At 33.5% G+C, this 25,015-nt stretch overlaps 1 protein-coding gene across 3 annotated transcripts; it reads left to right on the forward strand.

Moving 5' to 3' along the window:
• Nucleotides 1–1,015: 1,015 nt before the first annotated feature.
• LOC124453873 (CLIP-associating protein 1-like) lies at nt 1,016–24,594 on the forward strand. 3 transcript variants are annotated; one of them, XM_047004711.1, is made up of 35 exons: nt 1,016–1,430; nt 3,133–3,211; nt 3,294–3,337; nt 3,663–3,719; nt 4,068–4,159; nt 4,527–4,602; nt 4,870–4,967; nt 5,543–5,613; nt 8,482–8,522; nt 9,352–9,427; nt 9,503–9,570; nt 9,755–9,847; nt 9,996–10,088; nt 10,171–10,220; nt 11,162–11,255; nt 11,388–11,432; nt 11,596–11,666; nt 12,035–12,094; nt 12,232–12,309; nt 12,569–12,613; nt 12,723–12,863; nt 13,376–13,434; nt 13,549–13,782; nt 13,973–14,087; nt 19,824–19,942; nt 20,411–20,463; nt 20,624–20,743; nt 21,688–21,852; nt 21,961–22,124; nt 22,227–22,302; nt 22,802–22,877; nt 23,093–23,160; nt 23,390–23,476; nt 23,571–24,065; nt 24,130–24,594. In XM_047004711.1, the coding sequence occupies exons 1-35, from the start codon at nt 1,245–1,247 to the stop codon at nt 24,235–24,237; spliced, it is 3,597 nt and encodes a 1,198-aa protein (XP_046860667.1). In that variant the 5' UTR covers nt 1,016–1,244; the 3' UTR covers nt 24,238–24,594. The 3 variants fall into 3 exon arrangements, with proteins under 3 accessions (XP_046860667.1, XP_046860669.1, XP_046860668.1); XM_047004713.1 differs by lacking the exons at nt 21,688–21,852; nt 21,961–22,124; nt 22,227–22,302; ... (1 more) ...; nt 23,093–23,160; nt 23,390–23,476; XM_047004712.1 differs by lacking the exons at nt 1,016–1,430; nt 3,133–3,211; nt 3,294–3,337; ... (3 more) ...; nt 4,870–4,967; nt 5,543–5,613 and adding an exon at nt 6,979–7,181.
• The last annotated feature ends 421 nt before the right edge of the window (nt 24,595–25,015 follow it).

Here is a 25,015-nt window from a genome sequence, read left to right on the forward strand (position 1 = left end):
AAGATCTTTTTTTCCGAATAAAAAAGAAACTTGAATATCCAGTTTAATAAAAAATATTGAGTCTATAACTCGCATTTTTACTTTTTACAGAGCCATTGTATTTTTCATCGATTTTGATAGTGCTTGAAACTTGAAATACTAAATGGTTGTCATCTCTATATCAACAATTGAATATCCTTAAAGACTTTGATATGTTTTAAAGGAAAACCGCAGCGTAAGAGCAGATCGACTAAGTTCACCTCATCTTGCTTCTCGATTTATCACTTTGATTCACTTTCCGTGAACCTTTTCATTCCAAAAAATTCGTTATTTTTACGCTCTGATCAAGATCCGAACTCTACCATTACCAAGGGACAAATGATTTAAAAAAATTAAAATGAACATGCGAGAGACTAGAGCCTGACGTGTGATGACAAATGATGACGACAAATATTTTTTTGGCTTCAATTTTTGGCTTCGGTTATCATTCCAGTTATTCAAATGTCGAGTTCACTGGTCTGGTCTTGTCTCCGTCTCTCCACTGACCGTAAATGATCATTGCTGCAATTTTATCGAAACACCCCCCGTGTTCTTCTATTGTTATTTTTATTCGTGAATGCTACGAAAGGTTAGCACTATTTTCCACCCAGCAAACCGCCCTTTACTTTGAAATATAATATTTTACACAATATAATATTTTACACAATCTAATATTTTACACAATATAGATTATAAGTTTATAACTTAAGGTGGTTGCATGAAAATTTATACTGCAACATTTATCTGTAAATATTTTCATATGTTGATATTAAAAACTGTATTATAAAAATATAAAATTACTCGCCATCTCAAAACGACCTTGCACCAGTGCATGCATGGTTTCCTTTTAGCTTTTGGTTCTTTCCCATTAGCCGCCATCTTTAATTTATTTCCGATTGTGTAAAGTAAAGGGCAGTTTGCTGGGTGGAAAATAGTGCTAACCGCTACGAAATGGCACAAACAAATTTGTCGCGTGACGTTACGATTCATCGAGACTCGAGAGCCGAGAGGTAAGAAGACAGAAAATGGCGGCTATGCGAGAAACAATGTGTTATTTTACATAATATTTCATCTTCACCCTATCTTGTAAGAAATTGTGCCATGCAACACAACGAGAAAGGAGGCTAATTTCTTAGCGTTACTTAAATTTTAAAGATTTGGTTTTATCGCTTATTCGAGGATTGGGTTAATTTCAACGATACAACTCTGATCTTGCCTTGTCGAAAATGGACGACTATCCAGAACTAAATAGTCTATTGTCAATGGTACAACAAAACGATACACACAAGAAAATTATGGCCAGCGAAGAGTTGAAGAAGTATCTGAGTAATCCTCTAAGTCCGCTTACTGCTGATGCGATCGATTGCCTTGTCGACAACTTTAAAATATGGATAAACAGTGGAAATTATAAGGTTTGTCAACTCTACCATTTATAAATTTTAAAATTTTTATGTTGCGGCAATTATTGATTCTTGTCCTGTCGTTTTACTCACTATCACAAACAATGTTTTTCGCTCGAAAGCTCTAGAAATCCATTATTTATAGTTAATTTTGTATGGCTCTCTGTTGGAATAATTATAATTTTTATATTGAGACGAATGTTTGCTTTATAAGCATTTTCGTTTTATTGAATTGATACTTTTATCATTTATTAAACCGTAGCTTTCTTGTAGCTTCACTGATATTTTTGTTTAAATGAGCATCGCAGTAATAAGAAATAACTTGTGCAACTCATGTGATAGTATAATTCACATCTTAGTTTTATATGATTTTGAAACAAAAATGAAATAATTTGGTTACATGTGTTATTAATAGCAACGTAGGAACCTTAAAATGGTTGTGTGATTTTACATGACATTCCATCAAAAGCCGTACGAGACATTGAAGTACAAATGAACCATTTCCACATGAAATTAACTTTGAAACCGTGAAAGTTGCTGTGTTAAATGAAATTAATTGCTTGGTGCAGAAATTTCTTCAAACATCTTTTGTTTTTAATATAGAGAGTCATTCAAACTTTACTAATATGTTGTATTTATAAATGTTTTACCCTTTTTCATATAAATTATAAATTTATGCAAAATTGTGATATGGTGGTTTTCCATTATACTATTTTCGGTGATACACATCAATTGCGACATAAACTTATCTTTATATATTATTGGCAGAGCTCAAAATAATTGCTGGTTGTAGGGCAATGATCTGCTGAAAATGCTTGTAGACTGACCAAATTTTTACCTTGATAATCATTTTGACCAACCACATTTTTATGTTTTTCCCAAAAGTACTATGGAATAGGCATGCAATCCATAGTAAGATCTCAAGAAATTAAAACATCAAAAATGATAATTTGTTGTCTCAAATTATTTTTTAACGTTCTTTGATACAATTTATGCATGAATTGAATGGTTTAAACGTTTTGTGAGTATTTTTACATGCATGTTTGTAGATGTAAAACGTCCTGGTTAGTGTAGTCCTTACAAGCACTGTTGGTGTTGGTGTTAACTGACAATTCAACAACTTTAGCAATAGTCATCTTTAGAATCAAGCAAGGACTACAAGTGCAAGTTACTTCTCACTTTACTCTGAAGGTGACTACCATTGTGTTGTTGAAACCTCAGTCAATACGAATGTGAACAGCTCTCAGGACACCATTAACCAGAATGGTCTACACCTAAAATAAGCAATTTATGAGTATTGGTGACTGGTCAAAAATCGTAATACATCATGACAGAAGGCATTTTGTCTGTTATTTTGAGCCCTGATTATTAGACAAAATTATGTAATACCAACTTAATTCTCGCTGACATGGCACGGGATAGATTTAGAGGGAGCATGCACAATGAGGTAGCCTTGGCAGGGGGTTTTGCCGGAGGGGTGCATATGATAATAAAAAGGTAACAGAAGTTTACCAAGAAAAATCTGTCATGCTATAGTAACAAATAGCAATTGACATACAATCCAAACTAGAAGATCCATCGCTTACGTGGCTCATGTAAACAAACTACACTTTAATTTTATTATTTCTTTATGCAATTTTACGAACAAAATAGAAATATTTATTATCAAAGAATAGTGTTTTTATGAATTTTTACAACTCTCTGCTTCCATTAGATCAGTGCTAGTGGTTTGGAATTATTTACAATTCTTATTAGAAGAGGTGGAAAATCTGTAAAATTGAATTTGAATAAAGGTAAGTATGGATTAGTGCATAACAAATAAAAGCTATTTTTTAGTATACCTTTACTATTGTCCTTGTTATCTTGTGTTAATAGTTGTCCCTATAATCATTGATCGCCTTGGTGATAGCAAAGCAGTGGTATGTTATAACTTATGTGATACCTTTTCTTACCGAATGGCGAATGATAACTTTTAAGAAAGTCTTTAAGAAACACTACCAGTTATACAGGGTGTAACAAAAATTACACTACACAAAGTATTAATACGATTACACACAAGGGAATTCAATGATATTTTGTTTATATGAATTCAAACAAATAGCCTATGATTGAACTTCCTTGATTGTAGTCATTATGATTAGCAGATTTTTATGAACAATGAAATAATCTCTATTTATGGTGTCACTTTTTTGGGGGGTATACTTTGTACTGTATTTATAACATAACATAATTTCAACCATATAGGTTCGAGAAAATTCGCGATCATTCCTTCAGGAACTAATGCACTCATTCACCCCTCAGGTGCGTAAAACATTTCTTGTTGTGTGTATTGTAAATAATTGGCTCAACTAGTTTAATATTTACTCTGTTATTAGTCATCATGATACATTGCTTTTTTTGCTGAAAATTACCAACATGTTTAACAAATTTATATGAAAATGAAGAATTTGTCATAGTGACTAATTTAAATATTACGTTGAAAAGTTCAATTGCTATGGTGAATGGCCAATAATTTGATTACTAAACTGATGCTAGAAATGCAAAGAGTTGAAAATTATACAATGTTAAAGTGAAACAAAGACACTATTAAAAATTTAAGATGCACTTTCATGCTATATGCATAGTAGTTGAAAATGTGCTGTTTTTCAGGTTGTATTAGATTTGTTGATACCAGCATTTTCTCATAAAGGCTTTAAAGTTCGTGAAGAAGTTATGACATGTTTCATGGATTCAATCAATGTGTAAGAAAGTTTGTCTTTATTGTTTTACACATGTCACAGTAACATAATCGAAACTTGTTGTTTGGATTTTACGTCGCTATGTGCATTAAGGATGTTGTACTTAGTTTTTGTGATGCATTAAGGATGTGAACTGTATGTGGACAGTTTTTGCTGATTGCGAAGGTTTAGTAAGATGTAGATCAACAGAAACATAGTTTAAATGGGAAAAAATTGATGTAACCTGTAGCGAACACATATGTATATAGTAGTTGTTTTGTTTCGTCTTGCTACAAGGTCTCTGTATTCAACACTAAAAAGGTATTAACATGTTTATCAAAACAAATGGTTAACATTTCATGTATTTCTCTATCTTTTATTTTTATATCAGATTTGGTGTAACCAATTTGTCTATATCAAAGTTCACCCCTCATATATGCAAATTATTGGGTGATGCCAACAGTCAGGTACGTATATTGTTGTACATACTACTCATATTTCATAGCTTGTCATTATAATGTAGTTACATTCCAATCTAAAACTTTTGTATACATTTTACTCTTGCTGATGCCGACTGTTTGTTCGCCGTAAGAAAAATGTTGTCGCATATAAATTATAACATTTCTGTGTTTTTTACATATGATTTTGATGCAACCATTAATGGAATTTTAAAATTAGCGTCGGTTGAATGATTTTTTAATGAACCGTTAATGTGCTCTTTCTATTCACTAAAGGTGCGGGATAATGCCATTCGTACTCTTGTTGAAATATATCGACATGTTGGTGAAAAAGTTCGCATTGATTTAAGTAAAAGAGGAATTCCACCTACAAGGTATACAGTTGTCACCATTTTCAATTTATTCGTCAATAAAGGTCTCGTATTATTTCAAAATCAAGCAAAAACTATATCAACAACGAGTTTTATTGCAAATTAATTATGTAATTTCTTATGAAACGGGATGAGGCACAAACCCAATTTGATTAACATGTGTCTTTTTTACGACCTCTTATTGGTTCTTTGACGAGTATTTGAATATATTGCACTTAAAGAAAATTATCGTATTTCAACGCCTATAATTTGTTTTCGAAACAAAATTTTGCAGCAATCGTTTTGTGGTGCATAATTGGTCTAAACTAAATTATAAATTGTAAATAATCACTTAGCTTGATAATGACTTTGAAATAAATTTGAGATATTGCTTTTAAATCGCGTCTCTTAATAACTTAAATTTTGAGTTTGCATGATGATGTTTTTGGAGTGTGTTTTACTAATTAATTTTCCGAATTGTCAGCTGGAAAAGGTTTTTCAAAGAAATTGTCGAGCAGAAGATTTATAATGTTTAAGAAGAAATTTAGACAGTGTGCATTTGGAGTATAATTTTTATTTTCTGATTTTTTTATCGGTAGACTTTCATTGATCAACTCAAAATTTGATGAAGTGTTAAAGTCTGGTACTATGATTGCTTCGGCTACGGACGGTAGGATTCGTATAATTTGATCGATAATTTTTATGCAAACTATATCCATCATTGCATTAAACATGTACACGCAAGTGTGTGTTTGGTAAACAATATCAATCATTGCACCTAAGCATCATTTATGTACACGCAAGTGTGTGTGGTAAACAATATCAATCATTGCACCTAAGCATCATTTATGTACACGCAAGTGTGTTTGGTAAACAATATCAATCATTGCACCTAAGCATCATTTATGTACACGCAAGTGTGTGTGGTAAACAATTTCTGTCATTTCACCTAAACATCATTTATGTACATGCAAGTGTGTGTTTGGTAAACAATATCAATCATTGCACCTAAACATCATTTATGTACACGCAAGTGTGTGTGGTAAACAATTTCTGTCATTTCTCAAATCATCGCATCAAATTATAAAGTTACAACCAATGTTTTTAATGTCAATTGAAGAACAGTTTTTTAGCACATGGTTTTCACTGAAGCTTTCCACTATCCTTTGACCTCCATTTTTTGAGGTTATGTTAATGATTTTATTCAATTTTCAGTCTGCCAACAATGCTACCAACAGACTCATAAATATATTGCCTCTGTGATATTTCTTTGGAAAGCTGTGCAAACCATATTTTAAATCAATCATTTGTTGTAAATGTGCGTAATATCTCTGAAATTCTGCTGCACGCTATGTAGGTGTCTAAACTTTGACTGTGTTTTCTGTTAATAAAAATTCTGAACATTCTAAGGCAATTGTTACTTTTTCTTGTTGGTATGTATAAACAAATGTTGAACAAAATACTAATTTTGTTATAGTTGTTCATTCCAATTGTAGTTAAATACATTTTAGTCATCGGATTTTATTTTTATCATGCGATGGATTTTTTCTCACGATATCACAAAAATTGCCTTTGATTCTGCGTTATGTTTTCTGTACAGTTTCTTTAAATTTTATTTTTACTTTAAATTTTCATACTTGCGTATACTTCGGTTTAGTTTGTTTCATTCTAGTTTTAATATTTAATATTTTTGTTAATAATTAATCACTTAAATTACATATTTATTTCACGAAAGTTTACTCACGCAATATACTTGTGCTAAATGGAGTGATGGAATAATTACATAAAACGTATAAAAACATAGCGACTTTTTATTACAATGCTGCGAAGATAGACTGCAAAGACAACATTAAGCTACGCAGTTACTTGTACGGATTTTATGGAGTATTTTGTTGCAATTTGTGAAGGAAATTTCTTACTGTGTGGTGTGTGTACGTCTGCCCATGCAGACCAGCTGGTAAATACTGTTTATCGTCTGTCAAGAAAGTACTGGCTTTTCATGTACTATGACAAGGATATCTTTTTAGTTGTCGAAAAGTGAACGAAGACTGTAAATATTTGATTATCATGTTTGCGTGGAGTCGATCTAGATTAGTTTTTATGTTTCAAGATGTTTCAGAGTAGCTATTGCTTTTTGTTTAAAACCTATGGAAAACGAAACATTTTCAGCGCTTTCTAAAGAATATTACGAACTTTTACACGATATAAATCATATGTGCGAGACGTTTCGTTCGCAGGGTATGTTTTTTCTAGGATATTTTTGTAAGATCATTTTACATTTACGTTGCATTTCGAATTTAAATGCATGTCGATTTGTTGTAGAGCGCGGGCTCAGGACCAACGTATGCAGAAATAATGCAAGTACACTGCTCTATGTAATTATAGAATGAGTGTTTTTCACCGCTCTGTTCTTAGCAAATGCGGTGGAGTGTAGTGTTTACCAAGTTGCCATCTTTTGCAGACAAGGTCATCCAAGATACTGCAGGAAATATTCTGGTTATGGGAGGGGGTCTATTGTACAGAAATTGTTTTGGATGGCTTTATCATATATCTTGCGCGCACATTTCGTTATAACATTTGAGTATTCGAGAAATTGTGCAAGCACTATACCAGGTTATGACCTTTGTTTCCTATATTTTCATTCTAACCCTTTGTTTGTTGTTTGCGTTCTTGTTCATTTCACGTTTATTCAAAACCATTTGAAATTTTTTTGCAACATAATTATTGTCCCCAATGCAATTAATGACGTTTGCACATGAATGCAAGTAAAGAAGCGAACTAAAAGATTGTAGTTGGAGAAATAGTCTTAGTTATTCCATTGATGTCTGGAAGTTAAAACCAGTGAAATGACATGCATTTTGACGTCATGCTAATTGACGAAACTTGATTACCTGAACTAAAGAATGTTTCATCTCAACTAGGTATCGTTATAACAGCACGGCTCTTTTAGTCGTCACTGTGTAAAAATCTATAATCGCTGTTCATCGCTGAGGAAATACTGCAGTCACGGCATGTTTACCAAAACATTGAATCACAACCAAACCATTGGTGGTGTGCTACAATATTTCTTACTTCTGAAAATATTTTTTAGTCTCGTTGCAAGTAAAAAGTTTTACATCGTATAGCTAAATATTTTATAAAAAAAGCAAGTAAAAAGTTTTACATCATATAGGTGAATATTTTATACAAAAAAAAAAACACACCAAAAAACAATATGCTTTATGTTACATGTCAAAGACTATTTCATTCTTTAGTGACTTTATGTCAGTCTTGAAGTATGTCATGTGTGGAAGAAATATTTGTATAGCAATGCCTAGTCAAAATTTGTTTTAAGTGACTTGTTCTGGTGGCGATTTTTCCATCTCTTTAGCATTACCACACACGCTTGTTAAGTTGTTTTTTAATGCGCTAGTCACTGATGGGCACTGGGGCTAGGCGAGAATATAGTATTCTATTTACGCAACAGCAGTCTGTTTTTTATGAAGTAAAGCATCTTTAAAGTATTTGTCATTACGTACAATTAATTTTTATTATTTAGGTCCACCAAAAGCGAATGGGGATGTACAAGAACCCGTCAAGGTAATTGTATCAGAAAGAAAATTTCTAGTGGTTGTTGCGTTTGTGGCAAGCTTAGTATTTTATACGTAAAATTGTCTTAATTAAACATGAACAATTGCCCCCCTCCACTGATCTCATTTCACTTGCTTTCACATTTCTGCTCTTCACTTTAAATGTACGTACTGATAGAAAATTCCATTTTTGAACAAAAGAGTAAAGTTTTCCTGGTGTTTTATGAACTAACTAAGACAATATTTTTTTGTATTTTAAAATGCATTACCTGTTACATGACTTCTTAGATAGTTTATCACATGTGCTTTTTTGTTCTTGTGGATCTGGTTATCCAGTGATTAAATCTAAAATGACAGCAATTTTCATTTCCCAAACCACTAAAAGTCGTCCATGTTTTAAATGTGTACGTGATCACCGAACAGCGTTATGTGAAATTCTAAAGTATCGATTACACGAATTTTAAACATTATTTACTCGAAATGTGGTTGCTCAAAAAATTTTTGATATGTCTGAAACAGTTTATTGTTTTTGAAAAATGAAAATTTATGTAGTTGAACACATTGTACTTATCTGTTGTACTCAGACACTTAAATCCATAACACCTGCTAGTCGCGTGGTTGGAAAACGCTCTTTGATTACAAAATTTTTCACACTTGTAGAAAAGAGTAAAAACGAATAGGGAAACATTAATATGTGTTTTGTGAATCCTATGGTGACGATATTGTCGTTTTCTTTCGTAAAATATATAAATAAGTGACTGAATGCAAAGGTTTATAAGCATTACAGCCTAATCCTTTTAAAGTGTATTGACACTCATTCTGCACATTCGTCTCCATAGAGGCGAGAAGCAAGTGTTAAACTGAAGAAATCAAATTTGCGAAATGAAGCAAAAAGCGAAGGATCCTCAACATCAGGTAGCTAATAAAATGTTTATTTTAAGTACAATAAACGTTTGTGTAAATGTTCCTTTTATCTTTTGCGTTTTATAGGACTTGCTGCGGGTGCTGTCGATGAAAATGATTTTATTCGAGCATACACGGATACTCCAACTGTCCAGGTTTGTTTGCATTTGCATTTCTTTACAGTTGATTTGAATTACTTCTGTCTTGGGAAATAAGAAATAAGATATATCTTTGTAAAAACATATCAGTCCAAAACAACTGGTGTCAATTTGCTGTGTCTGCTGCTACTTCATGTCTATCATTGATCTAAAAATGTATAAAAAATATCAATTTTCACAGATTGGTTCGGCCAGAGAGTTGAGTGATGCGTTAACAAAGATTTCCAACGCGTTATCAAGTCCATCAGATGACTGGGAGGAACATGTTGCAGCAGTATGTGTTCACCATATTTACTTTTGCTTACTATGTATATGTATACTAGACAATGTGTATATCTCTTTTGCTATGAAAACGTGTGTGTTAATGTTTGATTTTTTTCATCGTGGTCAAGTAATATTGATTTTATGAATCCATCGTATAGTTAAAAAGAGTCCGTAGTTTGGTGGACGGAGGTTCGCTTGATTTTGACTTTATGACACAATTGAAACCTTTGGAAGGTGCTTTTAATGCGGCTGTAAGTTTTCTTCGTTCTTTTCTTTCAAACACGTGCTTTAAAACTTGAACTTATTATATATACGTATTTTATTTTTTGTCAGGTCAAATCATTGAGATCTGCTGTGGCTAGAGAGGCATGTGTGACATTGAGGTTAGATTATATCATGTGCAGTTAATTTAGTATCCTAACTTTAAGTTCAATCTTCTAGTTTCTATTTTATATTTCAAACTTTGATCCACTTGCTGTTTATTGAAGTCATTTTCTGATGCTGAATATTTTATTTATTTTCACTGCTACGTAAGCATGTTCGCGTTGTCAACATGCCATTAAAATGCATTAATTCAATTTAAATTAGAAATAATGAATTGTAAATTGACAATAACTTTCTTAAACTCACCACCACCCAACAAAAGTTTCTATGTATTCTGGAAATTGAAAATCCTGTTTGCATGAAGTCGTTGAAAAGCAAATTTTTACTTTCTCTTTCACCAAAACGTCTTTCTGCAATGTAGCTATAACTTTACGTGTTTTTTTTTTTAAAACTGTTAATGAACTTGTAAAGCTCCCAAATCATATTTTTTAAAACGTCGTAACTCTAAAGAGAACAAATTTGGGTATCATTTGGTCTTTGTTGCCTCGAAACATACTTTGTCCTTACCTCCGCTTCCCCTTCCCCCAAAAAACGCCACTAACTCTTCGTGGCCTTAGGCGTAATGCAAAATCTATAGATGCGCTAATTCTTTATTCGTATTCATTCAAAACCAAATGCTCAAAAATTTGGCCCTGTTAACATGTGATGGGAGAAGTTAGAATTTTATAATCCTCTTAGGTCAGTTTGATGTGTAAGTTCTTTTGACTACGGTGTACAGTTAGCTTCGGGCATTTCAAGGATTCAGGCTACACAGGATTCCAACTTCAGATACTCACGAAGTATTTTGTTTCATCGCTTTCTTGGTGATAGTGTTTCAAGTAATTTCCCTCAATGCCATCCCTGGGAAATATATCCTGATGAAATGCTTGAACCAACGAAGAAAATTTCTTTAAGTTGAGTTGTATAGCTGCAGTTAATTTATAATGCTCTTTGGTTTCAGCTATCTTGCTACAAAACTTGGCAATAAATTTGGTCCAGTCGTAGACTGTATTCTTCCAACGGTAATTGACCTAAACGCGAACACTGCGACTAAGGTTTGTAGACATCTGTGTCTTTCACTTTTTCTTATATACCTGCATGTTTTTTTTTTATTTTTACCTTTCACATGAGTCAAATACTTATTACAAAAAAAGCTGTTCTACTACATAGTTTTTATTTTTATTCAGGTAATGGCTTCGTCTGGGGATACATGTGCAAAGATAATCATTAAGGTATTTTTTATTGTTTTTGCTTGTACGTATATGGTATACGCAAAGGGCCAGAAACCAAAAGGAAACTGTCTGTTTATTTTAATCTATCAACTATTTTGTCGAATGCTATTTGTCTTGTATCTTACCTATCATTATGAAATATAGCCAGTGTTATATTTTGTAGAACACCCATTATCCCAGACTTATTCTTCACATTACTACTCGAATGGCGTCAAGATCAACACCTGTCCGAATGTAAGTACATTTTGGGAAATGATCTAAATTTGGAATGGTAGGGTCCTGTACTTTGCTCAGATTAGAATCTGCTTTGAAAGAAATCAGCATAACTTTTATTAGATAACTTTTATATTTAACTTATATTAACTTTAAATTATATTTAAAAACACATGATATAACTCACTATTACAGTGTTTCACGTTTTTCATACTTTGCGTGAAACATTGTGTAGTGAATCATTTCAAGTTTTATTGAAATATAATTTCAAAGCTCTATCTGCTCTGATATTGAACACTTTTTATTTTGTATACATACATTTTTATTTGATATTGTAACTTGTATCAACCATTTAGTATAAATGCTATTTATGGCTTTTGCATTTCTAGTCGTTGCGCAGATTATGTTGTGCTACTTTTGGAATATTGGGAACTGCATTATCTAAAATCGTAAGTATAGAGAGCATAGAAAGAATATTCTTTCTTTCCTGCTTTGTGCTTGAGAATCTTTCCAAATTAGAAAACATAATCATATATGCACACAATGCTACATAGAGCATCTTTTTTTCATCTATTTTACTTCTCAGACATGTTGATGAATTAGAGAAGGTTGTTCGAAATGGCTTAAGTGACGCAAGTTCTGATGTCCGTGCAATTATAAGAAAGTATGTATGTCATTGAGTTTTTTTCATTGACTTTTTCAACTTATTTAAAACTTTGAGTCTATACTGACGTATTAGAAAATTTTAATTTGTATTTCAGCATAAAGTATTTCTATTTACTTAAATTACTTTTGCCTATAATTTTCAACGTATTCTTTTACATTGTCCATTTGACCTGTTCATGGTTACGACTATTGGCGAGTTCGTGTTTCTCATGCGATCAGTGAAAATTTATATTTAGTTAATCTCTTTTTTACCGAAGGGCGTTTTGGCAATTTTCGAAATTATTTAAAGACAAGGCAGACAAGTATGTTATTGTAAATTGAATAGTTTTTATTTGCTGTTTTTATTTTGCTTCGTTTGAAATGATTTGTGTTGCAGCCACATACATCAAGCTTCTTTTTTCCATCATTCAGAATGTTCAATGACTTAGACAGAAGCAAACAAAAACTACTTGAAGTTGACAAAAAGTCTTCTGATATTGATCATACAGTTGAAAAATCGACGATTTCTTCTCGCGGTTCAATAAGAACTCGACCGACCAGTGCGACTTCAAGGTATGTTATTCACCTTGATTGGCAGGAACCCTTAACTAGACTTGCACTAAACATAAAACGTAAAACACAATGTTTTGGGAACTAGACTTGCACTAAACTTCAATACGTAAAACACAATGTTTTGGGAACTAGACTTGCACTAAACTTCAATACGTAAAACACAATGTTTTGGGAACTAGACTTGCACTAAACTTCAATACGTAAAACACAATGCCATGTATCTTGTGACTCCGTAGTTAAGTATCGAGTGTCATAAGTATGAGACGTAAAGTGACACACACATGATTTTCCTTCGTGGTATTGGATAATTACACTTTTCACTCTGTTGAAATTCCAATTTGAGAAGAAATTTTCACGTAGAAAAACTTGTGATATGTACTGTATGCACTGTATTTACTTCCTTATGACTTATTTATAGTAAATATTGAGAGAGATTTAGTATTTTGTGTAAGATTGATATGTTTTATTAAGAACGTTTTCTTTTAATGTAACAGCAGTTCTTTGTCTTGTAGAGTAACGAGGACTGATGTAGTCACTAATAATAAACCGACAAGATTAAATTCAAGAGAGGGTATGCTCCTTGTACTAGCTAAGTCAATTAATTTTCAAACAAAAACAATTCTACTGTTTGTATTTTATTATTGTATATGTGATTTTGACTATATTCTATAACTAAAATCAACAGCCTCACCAGGACGTCGAGCGTTACCTGGAAAGAAAAATAACTCTTCAACTCCCAGTCGAATTGTTACTAGATCAGTCAGTAGTGTCGATGCTCGTGCAGCTGAACGAGCGCGCATGCGTCGTAGATCAAGAACAGAAGATGCAGTTAAACCGTCAAACTATGCACCAAGTGATGTTAGACCTAGACCATCACGGTCTTCATCGAAAGTCGTTCATCGAGGATACATGTCACAACGTATGACGAAATTATTTTCGTTATTTTGGTTCTTTTTTCTTAAGTTTCGTGTGTTTGCTTGTACAACTCAGCATTTTAGAAGTCAAGGAGTGGTTTACTGCATTTTTGATCGTTGAATATATATCTTTCAACACATACAGTTGTTGTGCAAAAGAATACTTTAATTAGATCTTCGTTTATCTTTCTGTAGCTGCTAGTCGCTCTACTTCACCTTCACGCCTCCATTTTATGTTTTCACCGAAAGAAAGATCAAACGTATATTCTACTATGGCAAGTCCTTTAAGATCAAAGATACCGACACCAAAGTGAGCATAATTCCTCAAAAATATGTTTACCAGTAATCAATTATTATTATATATAGTTTATTAGAGCATACCTATAGATATGTCGCTGCATGTTTTGTTTTCATGTTTTGCATGTTTTTGTTTGCATGTTTTGCTGTTTTGGTTTCGGAACTAGACTTGCACTAAACATAAAACGTAAAACTCAATGCTTTGGGAGCTAGACTTGCACTAAACATAAAACGTAAAACTCAATGCTTTGGGAACTAGACTTGCACTAAACATAAAACGTAAAACTCAATGCTTTGGGAACTAGACTTGCACTAAACATATAACGTAAAACTCAATGCTTTGGGAACTAGACTTGCACTAAACATAAAACGTAAAACTCAATGCTTTGGGAACTAGACTTGCACTAAACATATAACTTAAAACTCAATGCTTTGAGAACTAGACTTGCACTAAACATAAAACGTAAAACTCGATGCTTTGGGAACTAGACTTGCACTAAACATAAAACGTAAAACTCAATGCTTTGGGAACTAGACTTGCACTAAACATATAACGTAAAACTCAATGCTTTGGGAACTAGACTTGCACTAAACATAAAACGTAAAACTCAATGCTTTGGGAACTAGACTTGCACTAAACATAAAACGTAAAACTCAATGCTTTGGGAACTAGACTTGCACTAAACATATAACGTAAAACTCAATGCTTTGGGAACTAGACTTGCACTAAACATAAAACGTAAAACTCAATGCTTTGGGAACTAGACTTGCACTAAACATAAAACGTAAAACTCAATGCTTTGGGAACTAGACTTGCACTAAACATATAACGTAAAACTCAATGCTTTGGGAACTAGACTTGCACTAAACATAAAACGTAAAACTCAATGCTTTGGGAACTAGACTTGCACTAAACATATAACGTAAAACTCAATGCTTTGGGAACTAGACTTGCACTAAACATAAAACGTAAAACTCAATGCTTTGGGAACTAGACTTGCACTAAACATATAACGTAAAACTCAATGCTTTGGGAACTAGACTTGCACTAAACATAAAACGTAAAACTCGATGCTTTGGGAACTAGACTTGCACTAAACATATAATGTAAAACTCAATGCTTTGGGAACTAGACTTGCACTAAACATAAAACGTAAAACTCAATGCTTTGGGAACTAGACTTGCACTAAACATATAACGTAAAACTCAATGCTTTGGGAACTAGACTTGCACTAAACTTCAGTACGTAAAACACAATGTTTTGGGAACTAGACTTGCACTAAACTTCAATACGTAAATCACAATGCTTTGGGAACTAGACTTGCACTAACCTTCAATACGTAAAACACAATGTTTTGGGAACTAGACTTGCACTAAACTTCGATACGTAAAACACAATGCTTTGGGAACTAGACTTGCACTAAACTTCGATACGTAAAACACAATGCTTTGGGAACTAGACTTGCACTAAACTTCAATACGTAAAACACAATGCTTTGGGAACTAGACTTGCACTAAACATAAAACGTAAACCACAATGCTTTGAGAACTAGACTTGCACTAAACTTCAATACGTAAAACACAATGCTTTGGGAACTAGACTTGCACTAACCTTCAATACGTAAAACACAATGTTTTGCGAACTAGACTTGCACTAAACTTCAATACGTAAAACACAATGTTTTGGGAACTAGACTTGCACTAAACTTCAATACGTAAAACACAATGCTTTGGGAACTAGACTTGCACTAAACTTCAATACGTAAAACACAATGCTTTGGGAACTAGACTTGCACTAAACTTCAATACGTAAAACACAATGTTTTGGGAACTAGACTTGCACTAAACTTCAATACGTAAAACACAATGTTTTGGGAACTAGACTTGCACTAAACTTCAAACACAATGTTTTGGGAACTAGACTTGCACTAAACTTCAATACGTAAAACACAATGCTTTGGGAACTAGACTTGCACTAAACTTCAATACGTAAAACACAATGTTTTGGGAACTAGACTTGCACTAAACTTCAATACGTAAAACACAATGCTTTGGGAACTAGACTTGCACTAACCTTCAATACGTAAAACACAATGTTTTGGGAACTAGACTTGCACTAAACTTCAATACGTAAAACACAATGTTTTGGGAACTAGACTTGCACTAAACTTCAATACGTAAAACACAATGTTTTGGGAACTAGACTTGCACTAAACTTCAATACGTAAAACACAATGTTTTGGGAACTAGACTTGCACTAAACTTCAATACGTAAAACACAATGCTTTGGGAACTAGACTTGCACTAAACTTCAATACGTAAAACACAATGTTTTGGGAACTAGACTTGCACTAACCTTCAATACGTAAAACACAATGCTTTGGGAACTAGACTTGCACTAAACTTCAATACGTAAAACACAATGCCATGTATCTTGTGACTCCGTAGTTAAGTATCGAGTGTCATAAGTATGAGACGTAAAGTGACACACACATGATTTTCCTTCGTGGTATTGGATAATTACACTTTTCACTCTGTTGAAATTCCAATTTGAGAAGAAATTTTCACGTAGAAAACTTGTGATATGTACTGTATGCACTGTATTTACTTCCTTATGACTTATTTATAGTAAATATTGAGAGATTTAGTATTTTGTGTAAGATTGATATGTTTTATTAAGAACGTTTTTCTTTTTAATGTAACAGCAGTTCTTTGTCTTGTAGAGTAACGAGGACTGATGTAGTCACTAATAATAAACCGACAAGATTAATTTCAAGAGAGGGTATGCTCCTTGTACTAGCTAAGTCAATTAATTTTCAAACAAAAACAATTCTACTCTTTGTATTTTATTATTGTATATGTGATTTTGACTATATTTTATAACTAAAATCAACAGCCTCACCAGGACGTCGAGCGTTACCTGGAAAGAAAAATAACTCTTCAACTCCCAGTCGAATGGTTGCTAGATCAGTCAGTATTGTCGATGCTCGTGCAGCTGAACGAGCGCGCATGCGTCGTAGATCAAGAACAGAAGATGCAGTTAAACCGTCAAACTATGCACCAAGTGATGTTAGACCTAGACCATCACTGTCTTCATCGAAAGTCGTTCATCGAGGATACATGTCACAACGTATGACGAAATTATTTTCTCTATTTCGGTTCTTTTTTCTTAAGTTTCGTGTGTTTGCTTGTACAACTCAGCATTTTAGAAGTCAAGGAGTGGTTTACTGCATTTTTGATCATTGAATATATATCTTTCAACACATACAGTTGTTGTGCAAAAGAATACTTTAATTAGATCTTCGTTTATCTTTCTGTAGCTGCTAGTCGCTCTACTTCACCTTCACGCCTCCATTTTATGTTTTCACCGAAAGAAAGATCAAACGTATATTCTACTATGGCAAGTCCTTTAAAGGACACATGCAAGCTAGAAGACAACTTTATTTTATTGTAATGCCTATAGCGTGAAAATAAGACGTACCAAGTTTCAAAGTCGTCCGCGAAATATTTAAAAAGATATTTAGGGTTATAATCGGTAAAAACACGATATTCGATGACCATTGCTAAAACGCCGAGAGATTTTTTAAGTCTGGGAACTGGGAAAGAGTGACGTATTAGCGTAGTAGCATCGTTCTTATATCATTCTACGACTTGCACGCAATTCTTGCACGGCTTTCGGTAGTTTGCTATTACTGTTTTTTATTTAACAAAAATTAGTGGATTCTTCTTCTGAAGAAGCCGATTATGATATTGTCGTCAATAACAATGAGGTACAACCTTACATGTTTGAGCCTTTGGCCAACGCGCAAGGTGGTCATAGTAATGAATACAATTCAATACAATTCTTCGTCATCGGAAAGCGAAGATAAATACATTCACAGAATTGGAAATGTTGAATGGTTAGTTGCATTTTATTGATGCTTCATTGTTTTTCCCAAAGTAGAAAGAATGTTTTTATCTTTTAGGTGCGAGTGTGGCTTTTGTGTGGTCATGAGTACAGGACGGGAAAGTATATGTTGCCAAGAGGTAAACAACACTGATCCTCTGATACATGGCGATATATGGCGACACAAGGAAGAGAGTATGTATACACATGACATGACATTGACCTATGAAGAAAACGAGTAAATATTACCTTAGAAGTGTAATTACGTGTATGTCGACAAGTGTATAATGCCGAAAGTATCTTAGACAAAATTTTGTATCGTTCAGAGCATTACGCTACGGCGTACCGACAGTGGCACGGATTTGCATTGTCATTGTGATTCTTCATTTTCGCTTAACTCATTTGAACATTGAGAGTCTGATCCATGTTGCTATTGCTCATCGTCGACGTGCTTTCTGTATCACACCATACAGCGCTATCCTCAAAATGTTCAATTTCACATAACGTCGTCTGTGTGCTGTGATTTTTTGTTTAAATTAACTCAACCTCCGTACCTTAGCATAAAATTATCGTATTGCTGGATTTTCACAAAAATCAAAACGGCCGAAATGGAAAGTCTATACCTCTACTTATCATATTTGGCACTTTTGTTTGAGTGGTTCTTGACCTTACGTGTTTTTGCGGACGGATTGTTATGGCTGCTTGGCATTTCACATTGCGCTTCTAAGGTACGTTAAGGAATTTTTTATGAGTTAAAATAACAAAGAAAAGATCAAACGGCATTAGTCTGAATTAGTTACCACTGTATATGTTTGTGTTTCGCTGTCTACATATATTTTGACATCATTCATCTTAGACAAACTTCCTTTGAGGTAAAACGCACAAACATTTCGAGCCGATGTCGACACATCGTGGTCGTCGTCTACAAGAAAGTCGTCATGTTCTGCAAGAACGTCGTCAATAATCTAAAATTATAAAATTGTCTTCAATTTGGTAATGCTATATAGCTTAGTTTTTGATAAATGTAAACAAATATTGCTAACTATAACTATAATATTCACCTCTTGCCTTCGTCTCTTCTCAAATGCAGTTCTAACATTTGTTGGCTGCTTCCTTTTTTTTAGATGCTACACTTGTGGGTTCCACAGTGTATTCAAAAATCGTGGGTACAGCATCCTTCTTAAGGCGAAGCCGTCCTGCTGTCCATCCTACTGATTGCATCGCTTCAAAATTTTGCACGAAGCACGAACTCTCGAAATGTTGCGAGCACAATTTTGAGCTCTTTTTTGGCTTCCAAATTTTGCGTCGGATTTTTTCAATCCAAATATCTCGCATGCGCTTGTTTTCTTTTGCTGCGTTTGGTGGTTCTTAGAAGAACCGTTTTTACAATTAAATGCGGCACAATAATCCATATTTTCAATGCTAAATTGTCGTGTTGTTAAGAAGTTACCAATATATTTTGAACGAAGCGCGCAATTGACCGCGTTTAGCGAATGTCAACTATTACGTCACAGCGACATCGGTAGCTGTCGCTAGCTCGTCGGGCACTTTCAATACGTTATCAGTAAAGCATCAACTTTAAACCTCCATATCTTCAAAAATATTTATCCTTTGAGTCTCAAACTTTGGTGAACTATTAGTTGGAGCTATACCTTCATGTAAAGTACAAAAATAACAATCCGAATTTTATGTTGCATGTGTCCTTTAAGATCAAAGATACCGACACCAAAGTGAGCATAATTCCTCAAAAATATGTTTACCAGTAATCAATTATTATTATATATAGTTTAATTGAGCATACCTATAGATATGTCGCTACATGTTTTGTTTTCATATATAGTCCTTTTTTTATGTTCATTCTAGTTCCCGTTCTGCATCACGATGCAACTCACGTGCCAGTAGTCGTGATCCTAGCCCTACACGTGATCGTGGTTTACGTAGTTTCAGTAGCAGTAGCTTACATGGAAGGAAACCATCTCATGGTAAGACTTACTTTCATAACAGTTCTTTGTTCGTTGAAATTATAGAATGTATCTCGCGCTAATAAAACAGTTTGTCCTCTAAGATTGTTTGGTTTTTTTGCCTTTAATTATTGAATGTTGTAATTGTATTTTGATGACCGTAATTATTTCAAAGTAGCTAGTCACTATATGCGTTCTTACCTTATTCTGTCCGAGGTCACAACTGCTTACTCGGACAGAATAACCTTGATTGCTATATAACTTAGCAATCGATGAATATTAACGAATATATTATTGATGACATATTAACCTTGATTGCTATGTAACTTAATTTAACTTTTTTTTTCAAGTACTCTGCTTATCATCTGGTTCAATTTCATGTTTTTAATAATTTTTTTGGTTGGAAGGGAGGGGAGGTGATTGAGAAAATTACTGACTTGGTTGATTAACTACTTTACATTTGCATAATGATGTATCCGTCTTATACAGTGAGGAGACTGGATGCGAAGGATTTTACCGAAGCTGCTTTTTGGGATGCTTTGGTAAGAATAACATTTCACATAGAGAGGTGGATAACTGTAGTTAAAAATATTCCTGATCAATTATCAAACAACAAATTTAATTAATTTAACTGATAATTTGGTAAACTTCGCCATGTTTTTTTTTGCTATTATTATAAATATATAATTCTTTCTTTTGCAGTCGAAAAGTCCACGACCGCGAAATTACTCGTTTAATTCAACATGTTCTGAAGAACAAGATGAAGGCAGTGATACATCTAGTGTACACTCAGATAGATCATCTTCTGTTATGACAACTCTGGTTGGTTTTTCTTTCTTTGTACTCTCATTGTATATACTACACATCTTTTGTTGTATGTCTGGTGAAATCAACTGTTTTTACTACTTCAAATGATATACATCATTTGCCTTGGGGCGGATTAATGCTCGTTTGACAGGAGGGGTGTGCATCATTCTCCTAGCTAATGGTGCGGGGGGCTTGGGCTATTGGAGATTTGTAGACTAACAAATGAGTTAACCTTGCGAATTGGAAGCGTTATTAGCTTTTAAGCATTTTTGATAGAATTAAGTAAATTCTAAATCTTAGTTGTATAGTTGTGTAATACTTCCTCAAATAATCAACAAAGCTCATAAATTATGTATCCAAATATTGCCAACGACGAGTGAAACACGAATACAACAGTTGCTTTTATACATGACAAACAAGAAAATAAAGTACAAACTGAGTTGACTTGGCAAAGTAACAGGATACATCACATTTAGTAATTTTTATTTCAATTTTAATGTTTCAATGAAAATATTCATGCACGGCATGTAATTGCCTTTGAAATGATAAGTTCCACTCTTTACACAGTCTTACTGTACAATTTCTTAGCTTCTAATACTGTTATAATAGTCTACAGTATGTATTACCATTTTAGAATTTTTCTTAGGGAGTTCGTAACTTCCTGCACCCCCCACCACCTTGGAAATTCGCCCCTAATATACATTTTACATTGACTAACTTTCAACACTCTACTATACATTACTTAAGCCGGCTAATAACATTTGCACTTTGACACGTATGTAGATTATTTACATACTTGAACACGTGGTAATTATAGCTACCTTTCACTTGCTTTGTGTGCTCTTCATATAGCTGAACGCAACTCAAAGTAGATATGAAAACAGAATTTCGTCATTGCTGGGATATATTTCGTAGAGAAGTGCGTATTTACTTTTAATGTTAATTTTTCAATTGTGCAGGAAATCTCCGAAATTACTCGTTTGTGCCAAAGCAAGAGTTGGTCTGGATGTGATGCTCTCACTGCTATTCAAGCTTACCTTCGAACTTCACGTACTCACACTCATACGGAAATCGTAGTCTGTGTTGAATGTTTCCATCGGTTTTTCTACGATCCTCATAATAAAGTAAGAATAATCCATATGTAGTTTAAATACAAGTAACACTAGTTAAATCTTTACTCATAAAGTTTCAAGTTTCATAAATAAATGGTTTCTTGTGTAATTTATTTCTAGGTCTATAGTGCATTCCTGGACCCCCTTACGGATTTCATGGTTATACATAAAGCTGACCTTAACGAATGGTTATTTATTTTGCTGACACGATTACTTGGTAAACTGGGTGGTAACTTACTTGCTTCTGTACATTCCAAAGTTGTTAGAGTCTTGGATGTTGACAGGTAGAACTTTATATAAGAAATTCTAAAAATGTATAACAATCTTCCGTCAAGTTTTTCCTTTTTTCAGTTGTACCATAATACAACTACATTTTCTTTTTACAGAGATTCGTTTCCGTTGTACGTTCAATTTTCAGTAATGACGAAATATATTTCTATGTCAGAAATACCAAATCCAAAGGTAAAGTATTCTGTTGTACAAAACATTTTGTCAAGAGCCTCATTTGGTCGTAAACATAGTTCTGGATAAATAAAAGACTCAGATGACTGATTTTTTCTGCTATCCAATTACTGTCATACTTTTATTGTGTTCAATTTAGTGTGATTTAATCCCAGTCTGTCAAAATCTTGTACACAAATAGTGTGTATTCATCGTCATAATAATTTCGGTTGGTTGTTACTATGTTTATTATATGGCCTGCATCACTTCCGGTGAAAAAGCGGAATTTTATTGGCTTAGTTCCAAACCTTTTTAAAACTAGCAGCTAAACTACAAATGTCTCATGCCCATATTTTAAACTTTTTATTAACTTCGCTTGCATGGTCTTTACTGAGAAATATCGGTCCCTTAAGTACACACCTTCCTACTTGCTTGATCTTTACAATAATAACTTGGTCAAATATTTTTCAGTAAAGGCTTCGCTCTTTCTTAATAAAACTTTATATTCAATCTTTTTCAGACCAGAGTTGCCATCTTAATTTATTTGCAAGGGCTCATTGTACGGTTGGATGCTGCAGACTTTATCAATTCATCGGGTATCCTTTTTCTTTTACCCTCTATACTTTCTCATGTTGGGGCTTATAATGACTATAATATGCAACAATTACCATACAATTGTTATTTTAGTACTAATAGCTTTTAAAAAATTTCTGGTTCTCTTTGGAAAATCATTGTAGATGGTCACAATGTAGAAAACTTGACGTACACACGTGACCTGTAAAAATGTTTAGTTTCATTTAACTGTACGTAGAGACGAGGCTGACCGCATCACGATTAATCGAGTGGAATTCGGACCCGAAAAGCGGCGAGGTTCGAAAGGTTTGTATTGATGTCAACATTTGAAACATTAATATGTAGTATTACACACTTTAAATCAATGTGTCGTTTATGAAAGTTTATGAGCAATCTTACGTTAAATAAGAAATTTACTTTTCGTCGATTGCGCATCTACGATTGTGCTACTGAATCATTATATTTTTACGATATTTCAGCTGTTTTTTGTTTCGAAATTTAAATTATCCAGTTGTTTGTTTTTATTCTTTTACAGGAATCTGCGAATGTCGTGATTGCGTTATTTGAATTGAATACTCCAATATTCAGTAGCATGTTGCCTGAGTTTTCAAAAACACTTCACGTAAGTTATTTCGTGCAACATTAGCAAATCTCATATTTTGTATTATAAAGTTTGAGTGACACCTTTATTCATAATGGGTTTTTTTCACATGCAGGAGACCGCCAAAAAACTTATCCTTAATCACTTGAAGAAAGTTGACAATGATCCTAGGGCGTACACTTCAAAGTCCGATGTATCAAACGCAAAACCGCCATCCTCTCCTGGTCGCCTTGGTTACCGTAGTATTCCTCTCGCAGCGCCAAGACATTCGAGCAATGGCGATGATCCGGTTGCATCTGTAGATGTTGTTTCCAATGAACTTTCCCCGTTACAACGAGAGGATAGTGCAACATCTCTACGCTCGAATGAAAGCTCTGAATCCTTAGAAGGAAAGAAAGCATGTGGAAACCCCCCGGAAAATTCACCGAGTATTACGTCATCTGGTTATCATAGTGATGAGATCCATACAAATGATACAGTAATTAATAACAGCTCACGTCATGTGTTACATTCAGAACCGAAATTACCCATAAGTCCCTCCTTCTCTGTCTCTAAAAATACTGAGTACGATGCTTCTCGCTATCAAGATGAAACATCTCGTGTTTCGACCGTAAGTAGTAAATAAAAGTGTCCATTGAAGCTGGTGCTAGTTGTCAAGTTATTTAATTTTGCAGGATACAAGTGTAAATGGTGTTGATACCATACAAGATAATGTGACAGTATCCCTATCGAATGAATCGTCTGATACATTTAATAAAGGTTACAATCTTATTTTACTATAACATTGTATTGTTTTCACTTCTAAACACTGACTGTTTTAAAGAAATTGAGATTCTAAACTAGAAGTGTATTACTATTTTTATTATTGATGCTAATATCATACGTACTTAACATGTTAAGGTGTGCAAAATTTCGTATTATAAAACATAAACTTGAAACTGAACATCGAAAATGTTTCTAAAGTGAATGGTTCTTGCGAAAACATTGGAACAAAGAAAACTTTCCTCTTTGAACTAAAGGGAAATGTTTGTATGTATGGCAGAAGATATATATCTGTCAACTAAAAATATAATTCCTAGTGTCCTTGTAATTTGCTTAATTCTTACACAAATGTTAGGAAATAAAGTAAATGGTTTGAACCCGGGAGTATCGTTACATGTTTGTAAATGATGATCGTCCAGGTTAATAAAGTCCTGAGAAGGACTGTTTTTGTTGTTGTTGACTGACGTTTCGACAACCTTAGCGGTAGTCATCTTATGACTCGAAACGTCAGTCAACAACAACAAAAACAGTCCTTCTCAGGACTTTATTAACCTGGACGATCATCATTTACAAACATGAAAATGTTTATTTAAGTTAATTTTCATTTCATGATATATTTAATAGCTATTCATATGATATGAATAAATATATAGGTAATATTATTTTTATATTTTAAATCATTACCAGCTGTACCAGAGAACGTTAAAATACACATGCGTGTCTTATTTTAGAGAAACTTTTCCAAGAGTCTACTTTTTTGATACACCTGGAATATAGTTCGTTGGTTGTTGGCGTCTT

This window comes from Xenia sp. Carnegie-2017, unplaced genomic scaffold, assembly GCF_021976095.1.
Source record: "Xenia sp. Carnegie-2017 unplaced genomic scaffold, XeniaSp_v1 HiC_scaffold_26, whole genome shotgun sequence".
Taxonomy (NCBI): Eukaryota; Metazoa; Cnidaria; class Anthozoa; order Malacalcyonacea; family Xeniidae; genus Xenia; species Xenia sp. Carnegie-2017.

Coding starts and splice junctions, on each gene's coding strand:
- LOC124453873 (XM_047004711.1), top strand. CDS start 1,245: ATGGACGACTATCCAGAACTAAATAGTCTATTGTCAATGGTACAACAA. Junction 4,160..4,526: donor TTCATGGATTCAATCAATGT/GTAAGAAAGTTT, acceptor TTTTTATATCAG/ATTTGGTGTAACCAATTTGT. Junction 9,571..9,754: donor CGGATACTCCAACTGTCCAG/GTTTGTTTGCAT, acceptor CAATTTTCACAG/ATTGGTTCGGCCAGAGAGTT.